The following is a 12,475-nucleotide window of genomic DNA, read 5'->3' as shown; positions in this document are numbered from 1 at the left end:
CATCCAAATGACAAAAATACCTTCATGAGCTCTGGAGTTAGGGCTTTAAAGATAAGTGGGGCGGAGTGGCTTATCGGTCCATCGGGAGGAGCTCCCCAAAATCTTCCTCCTCCTCCCTGACTTTCCTCCTCTACTCCTCCCATGTCTAGCGCATCTACCCCAGATTTTAATCAAGCGCGTCTATCTGGGGTAAATCACTCTAATTGGGCAAATCGCGGGCGCTCCTCCCTACACTTATCTCTTTATCAACTTATCATCCATGTGAATCAACCGCCACCCAACCAATCAATGCCTCGCGATTCTCTTACGAGGCCTGGTCATTAGTCGATCACTCGGATATACATGATGCCTCCTGGCTAAGCGAGCAAGATAACGGTCTCTACTAGGCTTTCGACTATATAGGTTGCCACGGGAGGGGAGCTCAAAAAACATTTCTACCTCAAAGACTGCAACACTTTGTGTGCATCCTGACTTTGTGTGCATCCTGATTTTGTTATACTTGCAGTTGCATTCTTGGTGCCGCGATTCTCTCGATGGACATTAAGAAAGACCCTGAGTCGGCTTATGCCGAAGACAATATCTCCTCGGCAGAAGGGCAACTCGACGTTGCGAGCGCGGCATATCGCCGCATGCCAGAGTCGGTTCGCAACCTCAGTGACGATGAGGTAAAGTCTCTCAACAAAAAGCTTGTCCGCAAGGTCGATCTGTTTATTCTTCCTACCATTGGAATCTTGTACATTTTGAACTATATCGACCGTCAAAACCTGGCTGCGGCCAAGCTCCAGGGTATCATGGAGGATCTGAACATGTCCACCGAACAATTCGCTACTGCGATCTCCATCCTCTTCGTTGGATACTTGCCCTTCCAAATTCCAAGCAATCTTCTCATTACAAAGATCCCACGGCCTGGCATGTACATCTGCGCGGCCGTAGCAATCTGGGGCTGCATCTCAGCCTGCACAGCATTGGTCAAGACATACGGCCAACTCCTCGCAGTACGAGCCATTCTTGGAGCCGCCGAAGCCGTATTTTTCCCCGGCGCCATCTACTACCTCTCAGCCTGGTACACAAAGATGGAACTCGGCAAGCGCATCGCCGGTCTATACATCGCCCAACAAGTCGGTAACGCCTTCGGTGGCCTATTCGCAGCAGCAATCCTTCAACTCGACGGCGTCCACAACATCCGCGGCTGGCAATGGCTCTTCATCATCGAGGGTAGCGCAACAGTCGGCATTGGAATGATCTGCGCGTGCATCATGCCCGAGTTTCCACACAACAGCCGCATCTTGTCGCAGACAGAGCGGGACTTTGCCGTGTGGCGAATTGAGTCGGAGGCTGGTGCAGGAGAGGCCTCAGAGCAGGAGAGCGTATGGAAGGGATTCGCGAAAGCGCTCTCCGACCCGAAGTTGATTCTCCTTATTTTTTGCAACATGCTCTCTCAAACTCAGGGATCCATCGCCAACTACTTTCCCACGCTCGTCGGCTCCCTCAACTTCTCCAAGACGGTTAGCTTGCTTCTTACTGCACCACCGTACATTCTTGCTGGAATAGTCTACTACGGAATCATGTTCTACTCTGATCGTAAGAACACCGTCTACCCGATTATCCTCATCTGCATCGCCATCTCAATCGTGATGTACATTATCCCAATGGCGACGCTGAATATTGGCGCTCGGTATTTCTCCATGATGATCTTACCATTCGCTTCTGTCGGACCGCAGCTGCTCCTCTATAAGACTATCAACCTGCATCTCGCACGACCTGTCTCGAAGCGTGCTGCTGCCTCTGCTTTGGTTAATGCTATTGGTGGAACAGCAAATATCTGGGCTTCATATTTGTACTATGGCTCGCCGCATTTCTATGCTGCTTTTGGAACGCTGATGGGCGCTGCTGTCCTGTTTGGCTTTACTATTACTGCGTATCGCTGGCTCGTGCTCCGTGAGAACAAGCGCCTGGACTCGGGTGACCCAGTGGAAATTGCTAAGGTTACTAAGGGTGGTGTCACTGATGAAATGGTCTCGCTTAACTGGCGCTATGAAATGTACTGATGATAAACGGTTGTTCTTGATGGTTTTCTGGTATTTTTCTGGGGAGTGTTATACGGATATGTCTCAAGCGTTCTGGTATATCTATTTATCTTAGGAATAATCTTGACAATGTATGTTCTTTGCAACCGCTTTGAAATAATGAAGCTTGCGTAGATACTAACACAATGCATGAAAAATAGCACAAAGTATGATTCATTTACCTAACTCGTCCAAGCATGAGAGAATCAGCTTGCCAAGCTGCCACTTCTGCCTGCGCTGGAAGACTCTTCTTGCCCACAACAAGGCACTGTCTACGTCGCCATCCTGAACACCGACAACCTCCATCGCTCCGGGTAGTCCCCCGTGGATGAGCTGCCAGGCAATCAAAAACGCCTTGTATGCATACAAAGCAACCCATGGTGCCTCAGAATCTGGATTAACCGTCTCCTCAAGGTACCGCAGGAACCAATTGACATGGGGCTGTATGGCCTTGGCAGTATTGTGGTCACATAGGAACTGCGAAGAAGGCGCCAAGTATGTGGACTGTGTCAGAACAGCATCGATGCTTCCCTCGACAATTCCACCGGTATGTGAGGGGGACCACATCTGCAGCTCGATCATTGCAGTCTCCCAGGTCGCGGAGCAGGAAATCGTATGTTTTGTTGCTGGTTCGTCGGATTGTGGATTGATGAAAGGGCTGAGCGCGACAAGTGATGAGCGCAAGGCGCTAAATCGCTCCATGCTCAGCATTCCTGTCATGGTTGACCAACCCGAAATTTCGCGAGCGCTGGAAATGAGGAATTGAGCGATGTTTATGGCACCGTATGGGTCAAAGGGGGGAATGGTATTGAGACCAGGGTCTGAAGAGAGGAAGCGTCGGACAGCATCCATGTATTGCACCGAGGGACCGGAGCTCCTCGTGACTAGCTGCCGATGTGCCCATTCGGCGGATGATGATGCCGTCCACTGGTCCTCTGGGCAGGGGAGACCATGTTTGATCTCAAGGTGAGAGATTGAGCGGGGGATAGAGAGGAACTGATACCACAGTGCATCGATCTGATGCACGGCGAAAAGTGTTCGTTTGTGTGACTCGGCTTTCACGAATTCCCACCACAAGGATTCCAAGTCTGCGGTCGCACCGGTTTCGACTGATAGTGGCTGGGTCATTCTGCCAGCACGAGCAAGTGAAATCATGTGGGTATGCATTTTCAAACCGGAGGCTGAGTTGTCACCACAAAGATACATCATGGCACAGATTTGAAGGAGAAGGTATGATTGGACCATGGAGGTGTTTTGCGACAGAGCGTCTGGTCTTATTTCATCAGAAGCAATGGTAGCACGGGCTTGATGGAAGCAACGCATAGCAAGACCTTCACCTGATCCTTCTTGGTCATCGCATTCCGGGTCCTCGCCATGTTGATAGGCAAGAGAAAGAATGCCGAGGACCAGGTGGGGGGCCGTTTGTGTGGGATCAAAGGTCGGTCGGTGGAGAAAAGGGAGGAAGTGAGATACATTGGCAAAGAATAGAGCGCATCCCCTACTTATCTGTAAGGGTGTTGGAAACCAATCATCCTGGAGCTGGGGTATGTCATTAGGTGAAAACCTATCGGCGATGGGTTGGATTTGTTGATGGATGTTGTATTCGGTCAAATTTGAGTTAATCAGGGCGGATTGCGTCGGGTGCAGTTGTGTATCAAAAGAATTCGTCGGTTTGAAAAAGGCTGTCCCCATCAATAAATTGCGTTCGAGATCCGTGGCATCTTGAACAATCTGATCAATGAGGATTGAATCGCCCATCGACGGCTGTGGTGTCAGTGGGGCTGGGTTCATCTGAGCACCCTTCACCCCAGTTGTCGAAGCCGTGCTCGCTGTGGGGTGTATGTGCTCCTTGTGGTGTTCGGGATCGAAATGCCACAATGTGTTGTTCATCTCTATTTCGCCTCCCTCACTCGAGTGTGCAGAATGTGCCGAATGTGGTGATAAGCCATCTAGACTGCCTGTCACCGAGATAGCTGTAGGGGATGAAGAGTTCGCTCTTTCTTGTCTGGTTGGTGGTGGCTGCCGTCGTGATCTCTTCGTTATTCGTTGATGTTCATGTTCTGGATGCTTTCTCTTCATGTGTCGGTTGCGCAAGTCAGGTCGCGAGAAAGTCGCGTGGCAAAAGTCACAGGGAAGGGAGGCTTCGGCCTGAGAACGCGAATGAAGCGCAGAATGGCGCTTGAGGTTCTCATGCCGGGTAAATCGACTTTGGCAGACGAGACATTGAAATGGTTGGTAGGACGGCATCGTTCTCGCATGGGAAACAGACATAATTGAGGGGAAGAGGTAGAAAACTTTTCTGTGAAAGCATCAGTCATGAGGCACCATAAACCAAAATCCGGGGGACTTGGACATACCCCCGCAAAACGCCGGTGGCGGTTCGAACTTCTCCGCACGGCAAATGCTTTCACTTCGGCCTTTTGACCAGGGTATCCGGGAATGAGAGGTCGTGGAGGGCAAATTGTCTAACATATATGGAAATGCTAGAAATGACAGTCAGCAAACCAATGTTATCAACGCTATCAACACATTACAAGAGAGAAGACCCTGTGGGGCTCGTCTTGTGTGTCCATCCAGTGAGCGATCGGCCAGTTATCAGCAAACTATCTTCGCGTGGGACGCCGATCGGAGGCATGTCGGCCGCTGTAAAACACTCCCTGTTCCAGTATAGCCGTGAAAAGGTTGGAATCTGACGGGGAACAGATGCTCATGTTGACGGTTTGTTTCCTAAGTAAGAACAATAGGAGGAAGCACTGTAACGTCTTGTAAGTAGCTGCCACACGAACCTTGATTTATCATGGAGCAATGGATGAGATTCAATCGGATTGATGTTGAAGATCTATAGATCCAGACGGAACGCTACAGCGGCCAAGAAGAAGGAAATGTGGGTCTCGGGTCACAGCTGCTGAGTAACACGCGTCCAGCGCTAAACCCAATCCATGCCACGTTGAGTGCCAGCGCGAATATCAATTTGTTCAGATTCTCTGCTACAATTGAATAGTATCAATCTGTGGCTGACAGTGTAGAACCTGGTGCTGTACCCAGGTCTTTTCTGACTGAAGCGTCCACACTTCACAATTAATTGTTCACCGCCCCTCGAATACGCGTCATTACTTGAATCAATCAATCGAATGAAATAACAGCAATGGTAAAGCGCAAGGTTGATGTGATTAACGAGGACGAAGGTCGCTCAAATAATGGGTATGCTCGCATAGCTAAAGCTCTTCGTCCTGCTGGACCCTCGAATCCTGGTGGTTCCAGCACGGGTTCCAATGAAGCCGCTGCATCCTCGAACCTCGATAATACCAGCACAGGCCAGAGGTTCGGAGAAACGACAGACTTCCTTCCCTTGACGCAAGTTAGTGGTGAAGATGAAGATGAAGAGGCGGCCAATGCCATCCAGGGAACGCAAGGGGGTGACGATTCCTCACTGGCGAGCACCGTGCTTTATGGTTTGTCTTGGTTTGTCTTGGTTGTCTCTTGATGCCCCATACTAATCGGCTTCGGCAGGCGTTGTATCTGGAAAAATAGTGGGTGTGCGCTTCTACAGAGGCCATGCCAACCCCAAAGAACGGGTCATTCTCAAGCGGGAGCCTACCAATCAATATGATCGCAACGCCATTCGCGTGGATAATGTCATGGGTGCGCAGATCGGCCACATTCCGCGAGAAATGGCTGCCAAACTGGCACCATATATGGTTCGTAATCCTCAATCCCTTAAAACACAAAAATGGCTGACAGTATATGATCCAAGGATGCTCACGATCTTGTTGTTGAAGGCGAGTTGACCGGACCGATTGGACATTTTACTTGTCCTGTGGCTCTCAAGCTGTTCGGAACTGCCGAGCCCGTCCAGCGTTCAGCTCTTAAGAAACGAATGCAAGACGACAGGCTCCCTGTACAGCACATCACCAAGGCGGAGCGTGAGGAAGCCAAGGCGAAGAAGGAATTTGAGAAGCAGCTGATGCAGGAGGCGAAGCAAGCTCGTGCAATGGCTCTTGGCAAAGCGACAGCCGAATGGCAGACCAAGGAGAAGTCCAAGTTTTCAAACCTCTCTACTCCACTGGGACTCGGTGAGGCGGAACATGAGAGCTTGGAAAACCTCATCAATCAGAGCAGAACCTTCAATCCGCGAGCTATTGGCCAAGTTGTTGAAACATTCGGACGGAAAGAATCCGACTTAGCTAATATGCCCATGGTGGATACACCAGCTGGCCTCTCTACACAGCTGCTTCCATATCAGCGCCAGGGACTCGCCTGGATGATCAAGCAAGAGTCACCCAGTCTTCCAGCACAAGGATCTGAGCGCATTGTTCAATTGTGGGAGCGAAACAACAAGGGCTTCGTCAATGTCGCAACGAACTATTCCATGTCGACAGAGCCACCTCTCGCCAGTGGTGGTATTCTGGCAGATGATATGGGACTGGGAAAGACCATCCAGGTCATCTCATTGATCATGGCGAATGCCGCACCTCTGAATGCAGGTTCCTCGAAGTCCACCTTGATCATTGCACCAGTCGGTGTCATGAGCAACTGGAGAAATCAGATCCAAGACCATGCCAAGCCCGAAAGCGCTCCGAGTGTGTTGATATACCACGGGTCTGGCAAGAAGGAGGCTTCCAAGCTGGCCAGCTACGACGTTGTGGTCACTAGCTACGGTGCACTGGCCAAGGAGTACAAACCGACTGCCAAGAAGCCTCCCACCGAGGGAATCTTCTCGCTTCAATGGCGCCGTGTCGTGCTGGATGAAGGCCACAGTATCCGCAATCCCCGTTCACAGTCTTCTTTGGCGGCTTGTGGATTGCGTGCCGACTCTCGCTGGTCCCTGACCGGTACTCCTATCGTCAACACTCTCAAGGATCTATATTCGCAGGTTCGCTTCCTGGGGCTTTCCGGTGGACTGGAAGATATGGGCATATTCAACGCTGTCTTGAGCCGACCCTTGACCCAAGGAGATCCCGAGGCTCGAATGCTTCTTGAGGCTCTCATGGGGACGATCTGCTTGCGTCGGAGAAAGGATATGGGTTTCATCAACCTAAAGCTGCCAGAGATGACATCTCGCATCATTAGAATCAAATTCAAAGCTCACGAGCAGGAGAAATACAGTGCATTCCTGTACGTACCAAGTATAACCGCTCACACAACCAAGATGCAACGCTAACCATAGACTCAGAAACGAAGCCCAAGGCGCTTTGCTTGACTTCAAGGACAAGGACGGCAACACCAAGTACTCCCATCTGTTGGAGGTTATCCTGCGTCTCCGGCAGGTCTGCAATCACTGGGCATTGTGCAAGAACCGCATCGACAAGCTTCTGAACACTCTGGATGAGCATAAGGTCGTTCCTCTGACACCAGAGAATATCAATGCTCTGCAAGACATGCTGCAGCTCCAAATCGAAAGCCAAGAGCCGTGTCCAATCTGCCTGGACAACCTCGATCAGCCCGTCATAACAGCCTGTGCCCATTCCTACTGCCGTGGCTGCATCGAGCAGGTCATCGAGCGCCAGCACAAGTGTCCCCTGTGTCGCGCAGAAATAAACGACAACACCACACTGGTCTCACCAGCCGCCGAGCTAGGCGAAGACACCGACACCGTCGAAGCTGACCCGGACAGCCCAAGTAGCAAGATCGAGACCCTAGTCAAGATCCTCACGGCCCAGGGCCAAGCACCAGGAACCAAAACCGTAGTATTCAGCCAGTGGACCTCATTCCTGAATCTGATTGAGCCACACCTCCAGCAGCACGGTATAAAGTACGCCCGCGTAGACGGCAAGATGCCCTCCGTGAAACGGGACAACAGCATCAACGCCTTCACCCACGACCCCGATTGTGTCGTCCTCCTGGCGAGTCTGAGTGTGTGCAGTGTCGGTCTCAACCTCGTTGCGGCGAATCAGGTTATCTTGTCTGACAGCTGGTGGGCACCGGCCATCGAGGACCAGGCTGTGGATCGTGTGTACCGGCTCGGGCAGAAGCGGGCAACGACGGTCTGGCGTCTTGTCATGGAGGATAGTATTGAGGAGCGGGTGCTGGTGATTCAGGAACGGAAGAGGAGTCTCATGCTTGCTGCGTTCCGGGAGACGGCGAAGAAAGCTGAGGATCGGGGTGCGCGTGTTGCTGATCTCGAGTCGCTGCTGCAGTAGGACGGGAGGCTACTGTTGACTCTCGTGTCTGCTGTTGGTTGTCCTCATATGGGAATGCATGTACTAGGAATGGGAGATGAATAGTCTACAGCCATTTATATTAATCTACGTATGGAAATGGAAACTGTGTTTGATTTCCGGGGAACTCTCCAGGCTGATGACTAGATACACAATGGGGGAGCAAAGGGAAGGGGAAAGTGACGAAAGGTTTCATTGGGGTTTAAGACTCAGATCCCGAGACGGGAAACCGCCCTTGGTGATTGATCCGGAGATGCGTACCATGAAGGGAAGTTGTTCATCATCGTCTCCCCTCGCCTCGTGCCTGTTAGCCGTCAACACATACCCCATAGAAGAAGCCCGCCGAGAGTTAAGGTACCACCCGGGACACTGCCGGTTACAGAGCCCACAAAGTGGGTTGTCAGCAGCGATCCCCATCCGCAAGAAGCTATAGTTTCTCAGCAGCAAGCCACCGTAGAGGGACCAGGAGCAGAAGTGGTTTTTAGACTCACCTCCGTTGGGCTTCTGGTGATGTCCAGGGGATGAACTCCAGCATGAGAGGATTGCCCAAAGTCAGTTCAAACTGAAGAATGAAGAGACAAGACTCAACTGAAGAAGGAGACGTGAGCATGTGCCCACAGTCAGTTCAAACTGAAGAATGAAGAGACAAAACCAAACCGAAGAAGGAGACGTGAGCATGTGCCCACAGTCGGTTCAAACAAAAAAATGAAGAGACAAGACCCAACCGAAGAAGGAGAGAGACTTGAGCGCGTGCCCAAAGTCAGATGAAGAAGAAAGAAAAGAGAAAGAGAAAGTTGGGGGAGGGCGAGATATTTAAGGGAAGGCAGCCTTCCCAATCGGGAAAAAAATAAAATAATTTTTTATTAAAGTCGAACCCCCCTGATTGGCTGAATGCTTGCTATTGTTCTTCAATAAAGCCATTGTTCTTCACTGCACTCTTAGTGGAGCCCCCTGATTGGCTGAATGGGTTGCAGGGCCAAAATCTATTGTCGTTTTCAACTTGCCTTTGTATTCTCCCCAAGACTCTGATTATTGAAGCCATTCCTGAGACTGCCCTGTAATATGACGACTGGGGATCTAGTAGCAACACACACCTGTAACTCAGTAATCTCGCCTATTGTATGTGTCCTTGTGCTCGAAGTCAGACTGCCCAGGTGGTCCTTTCTTTGTACACTGAATCAGCGAAACGAGCGAGCAGATTCCCCATGGCTTGCTTTCTGCTTCCGGCCGTACTCACACGCTACCTCAAAACGGTCAGAGGCAGCTGCATCCTCCGCATCGACAGCTGGGCATGTGTATCTTATCGCTGTGCTGTGGTGTGAAAAGCTCCTAGCATACAGTGGCTTGATATTACGGCGACACATCATAGGAATAATGGATGTCAAGTGGCCTCGGCTCCCTACAAGTACCTATCTGCCCTGGCTCTGAACCTTAGCCACGGGGCGTTCTGTCACGAAGGAGTGCATTTACGGTAACTGGATAGGTCCGATGAATGGAATACAGCCGAGGCACCAGCAAGTCCACAAGGTTCCCAAGGACTGTCATTCAGCAAGCCTATAGATATCCATGCAAAGGAATGAAGAGATATCATAAAATGGGAAGGCGTTATCCGGGGATTTGTGATGGGCCAAAAGTTCCGTGTCTCTGGTAGACATTACTTTTGACTACTTATAGATGGATGCTTGTGTTTAATCGGGAACAATTATACAGTAATCGTACAATAACATTGACAAATGCTAAACCAGTATCGAACAAATAACCGAACAAAAGACTGACAGAGATGTATCAAGGTCCACAAACCGGGAATATCTTAGGAGATCAAGTTTACTGGTACATTGCCATGCCCTCCTCGGACATAGGAGAGATGGATCGTGGATGGACTGAAGGGGACTCAGATGGTTCGGAGGCCAAAGGACGCGGGCTCATAGGAAAGGAAGGAGGCATTGGCACAGAATATATGACTGAGCTAGCAATCCTCAGTCTTTCCAGCTCAATGTCTTCCGGGGTCACCCCCCGTTCCCGTTTTCCTCTTTCCTCATCATCATCACAGGACTTCATTTGAGCAGCAAGGGTTTTTCCAGCCTTTACTTCCCACCTTCTTTTAGCCGTGTATTGCCTCCATCTTGCAATTTTGGGCCTCACTGCTCGACATAGCTTCCTTTCGTGATCAATTGCGGTCTTGTCTTCTATTTTCGTCTCCGGCTTCGGCTCAGGGCCGTCGCAGGATTTGATTTGAGCCGCGTGGATTTTGGCGGCCTTCCTCTCCGACTTCTTTTCGGCCTGTAGTCGCTTCCATTCTGCACATTTGGTCTCCTGTGACGGAATCGGCACATCCATGTCAAATGACTTCTGCTCCGGCTCGGGGCTGTCGCAGGATTTGATTTGAGCCGCATGGGTTTTGGCGGCCTTTTTCTCCAGCCTCTTTTGTTGTATCCATATTGCACGTTTGGTCTGCCGTGGCAAAATCGGCGTATCCATGTCAACTGGCTTATGCTCCGGCTCGGGGCTGTCCCCAGTAAGGTCAATTACTTCCCGAGTAGCACCTGTAGGTAGTCCAGACATGAGACTGGTTTCGGGTAGACTTTGATCAAGAATGTCTGATTCCAGACGCGGCTTCTTGGCAGCCGGTTCATCTGATGGACGAATGTCGCTGTCTTCGGAATTGCAAGCATCAGAGGGGCTTTCGGCACCAGAAGGTTCTCCGGGGTCTTCAGAGTCGTAACAATTGGATGTACTAGAGGGATCGGACGGACGGGGGGGACCCGAGGTAGCGAAGGTATTCATGCCGTGTGGTTCGCTCCCATCCTGTTGGATATCCTCCGGGGAGGGCTCCAGCTTGCCCAGCACAGCCAGTTGCCACTCACGAAAAAAGAGGTCCGACAGGGTTTCATCCAGACTCTCGCAAGCTTTGATAATCAAAAGGCCAGATGTGTACCTGTGTCCGTAAATTGCATCGCGCAGATCCGAGAGGCGTTTTTCGAACCTGACAATGTCATTCAAGGCTCTGTCACTGATAGCGGTATCGCTTAGCTCGCAGCGTCCCATGGTTTCCCACATATCCTTTGACATTACACGTATCCATTCCAGCCTTTTGTCTGAAATCAACTTATCCACAATAGAATTAAATTCCGTCAGGTCGACTGGTGGCGTAGACTCGGTAGGGATGTCCTTCTTCTTGGGCTTCTCGGGCAAAGCTTCAATCTCCATCTGATCTTCGGTGTCGTATTCCGATTCCCCATATGGCGGCAAAACATCATCTTCATTTCCTGTCGTGTTCTCTGGGTTATTTTTGACAATGTTCGCTTTGAAGCGCTCCCACCCTGGGTGAAGAGGTTTCCCATCATCGTCTGTCGGGGGCAGGGATGATCGGGAAGCTGACGAAGAATTAACTGCAGGTGCTGCAGGTGCTGTGAGTTTTGGAAGGAGAGGTGTTGTAATGATGTTGGTGACACGTCTGGGTTGCTTTTTGGTCGTAGCAAGTAGTGTGGTCCCAGCGGCAGGGGTGTTTGGAATGATGGCATGCAACGGCTCAGATTGGGCTCTCAACCCAAAAACTGTGAATTGCATAGAGCCAAGAGGGGTGCTTGCCATGGTAATACTGGTGGGCTCAGTTCGACTGCTCTGCTCTGGGGCAGCGGTTGGAGGAAAAGTGGCCGAGCGAACTCGCAGGATGTTGATGCCTATTAACATGTATGCACGTTGAGCAAAAGAGCTCACGCCCAGAGCATCCTGAAGAACTTCATTTGTAACACAGCTAAGAAGCACATTGCCAGTGATATCGTTTGCGCGAAAAGCAGGTCCCAGCAAAGCAGGATCAGGAGGATGGAGACCATAGGCCCACGATGGGTCTTCTCCATCCGGCCAGAAAAATTTTATGACCTCATCCACAGAGTATTGACTAGGGTTCTTGGCATCCAAGAGGATGCGTGCCGGGGAGCCCTGTCATATAGTTAACGCATCGTTCGGACGTGCTGCGAAGTGCATCGGCGGAGGACATGTTTTGAATGGGAATACACGGGGTGAAAGGGACTGAGACATACCATGATGGGCCCACAAAGAGTTCCAGATCAGTTGACACTCGAAGATGGATGCAGAAGGCTGCAGGTATCAGTGTGAATGGTAAAAAGAGCAAAGACACGATTTGCACTAGAAAGGAAAGGTTGAAAGAGTGTGGGAAATAAAGAAGAGAAGAGAGAGAGAAAAGGGAAGAAAGAAAAATAAGGAAAATAAAAGAGAAGGGAGACAAGCCCT

The 12,475-nt window shown here is 50.7% G+C and overlaps 5 protein-coding genes across 5 annotated transcripts; 2 read left to right on the top strand and 3 right to left on the bottom strand.

The window, feature by feature from the left end:
• Positions 1–533: 533 nt before the first annotated feature.
• On the top strand, positions 534–2,048 carry N7446_009241 (uncharacterized protein; the record flags this gene model as incomplete). Its single annotated transcript, XM_058517986.1, has 1 exon — positions 534–2,048. The coding sequence occupies one exon, from the start codon at positions 534–536 to the stop codon at positions 2,046–2,048; it is 1,515 nt and encodes a 504-aa protein (XP_058368774.1).
• A 192-nt stretch (positions 2,049–2,240) lies between these two features.
• Positions 2,241–4,145, bottom strand: N7446_009240 (uncharacterized protein; the record flags this gene model as incomplete). The annotated part of the gene is made up of 1 exon (XM_058517985.1): positions 2,241–4,145. One exon carries the CDS (start codon positions 4,143–4,145, stop codon positions 2,241–2,243), a length of 1,905 nt encoding a protein of 634 aa, XP_058368773.1.
• On the bottom strand, positions 4,142–4,538 carry N7446_009239 (uncharacterized protein; the record flags this gene model as incomplete). The annotated part of the gene is made up of 2 exons (XM_058517984.1): positions 4,142–4,365; positions 4,424–4,538. The coding sequence occupies 2 exons, from the start codon at positions 4,536–4,538 to the stop codon at positions 4,142–4,144; spliced, it is 339 nt and encodes a 112-aa protein (XP_058368772.1).
• Positions 4,539–5,211: 673 nt separating this feature from the next.
• N7446_009238 (DEAD/DEAH box helicase) lies at positions 5,212–8,206 on the top strand (the record flags this gene model as incomplete). The annotated part of the gene is made up of 4 exons (XM_058517983.1): positions 5,212–5,518; positions 5,577–5,764; positions 5,821–7,181; positions 7,240–8,206. The coding sequence occupies 4 exons, from the start codon at positions 5,212–5,214 to the stop codon at positions 8,204–8,206; spliced, it is 2,823 nt and encodes a 940-aa protein (XP_058368771.1).
• A 1,842-nt stretch (positions 8,207–10,048) lies between these two features.
• Positions 10,049–12,267, bottom strand: N7446_009237 (SNF2-related protein; the record flags this gene model as incomplete). The annotated part of the gene is made up of 2 exons (XM_058517982.1): positions 10,049–12,163; positions 12,265–12,267. 2 exons carry the CDS (start codon positions 12,265–12,267, stop codon positions 10,049–10,051), a joined length of 2,118 nt encoding a protein of 705 aa, XP_058368770.1.
• Between the last annotated feature and the right edge of the window lie 208 nt (positions 12,268–12,475).

The sequence above is a fragment of the Penicillium canescens genome (assembly GCF_028828765.1).
Source record: "Penicillium canescens strain IBT 15451 chromosome Unknown utg000006l_segment0_segment0, whole genome shotgun sequence".
In the NCBI taxonomy this organism is placed as follows: domain Eukaryota; kingdom Fungi; phylum Ascomycota; class Eurotiomycetes; order Eurotiales; family Aspergillaceae; genus Penicillium; species Penicillium canescens.
This window is presented reverse-complemented; position numbering and strand designations above follow the sequence as displayed.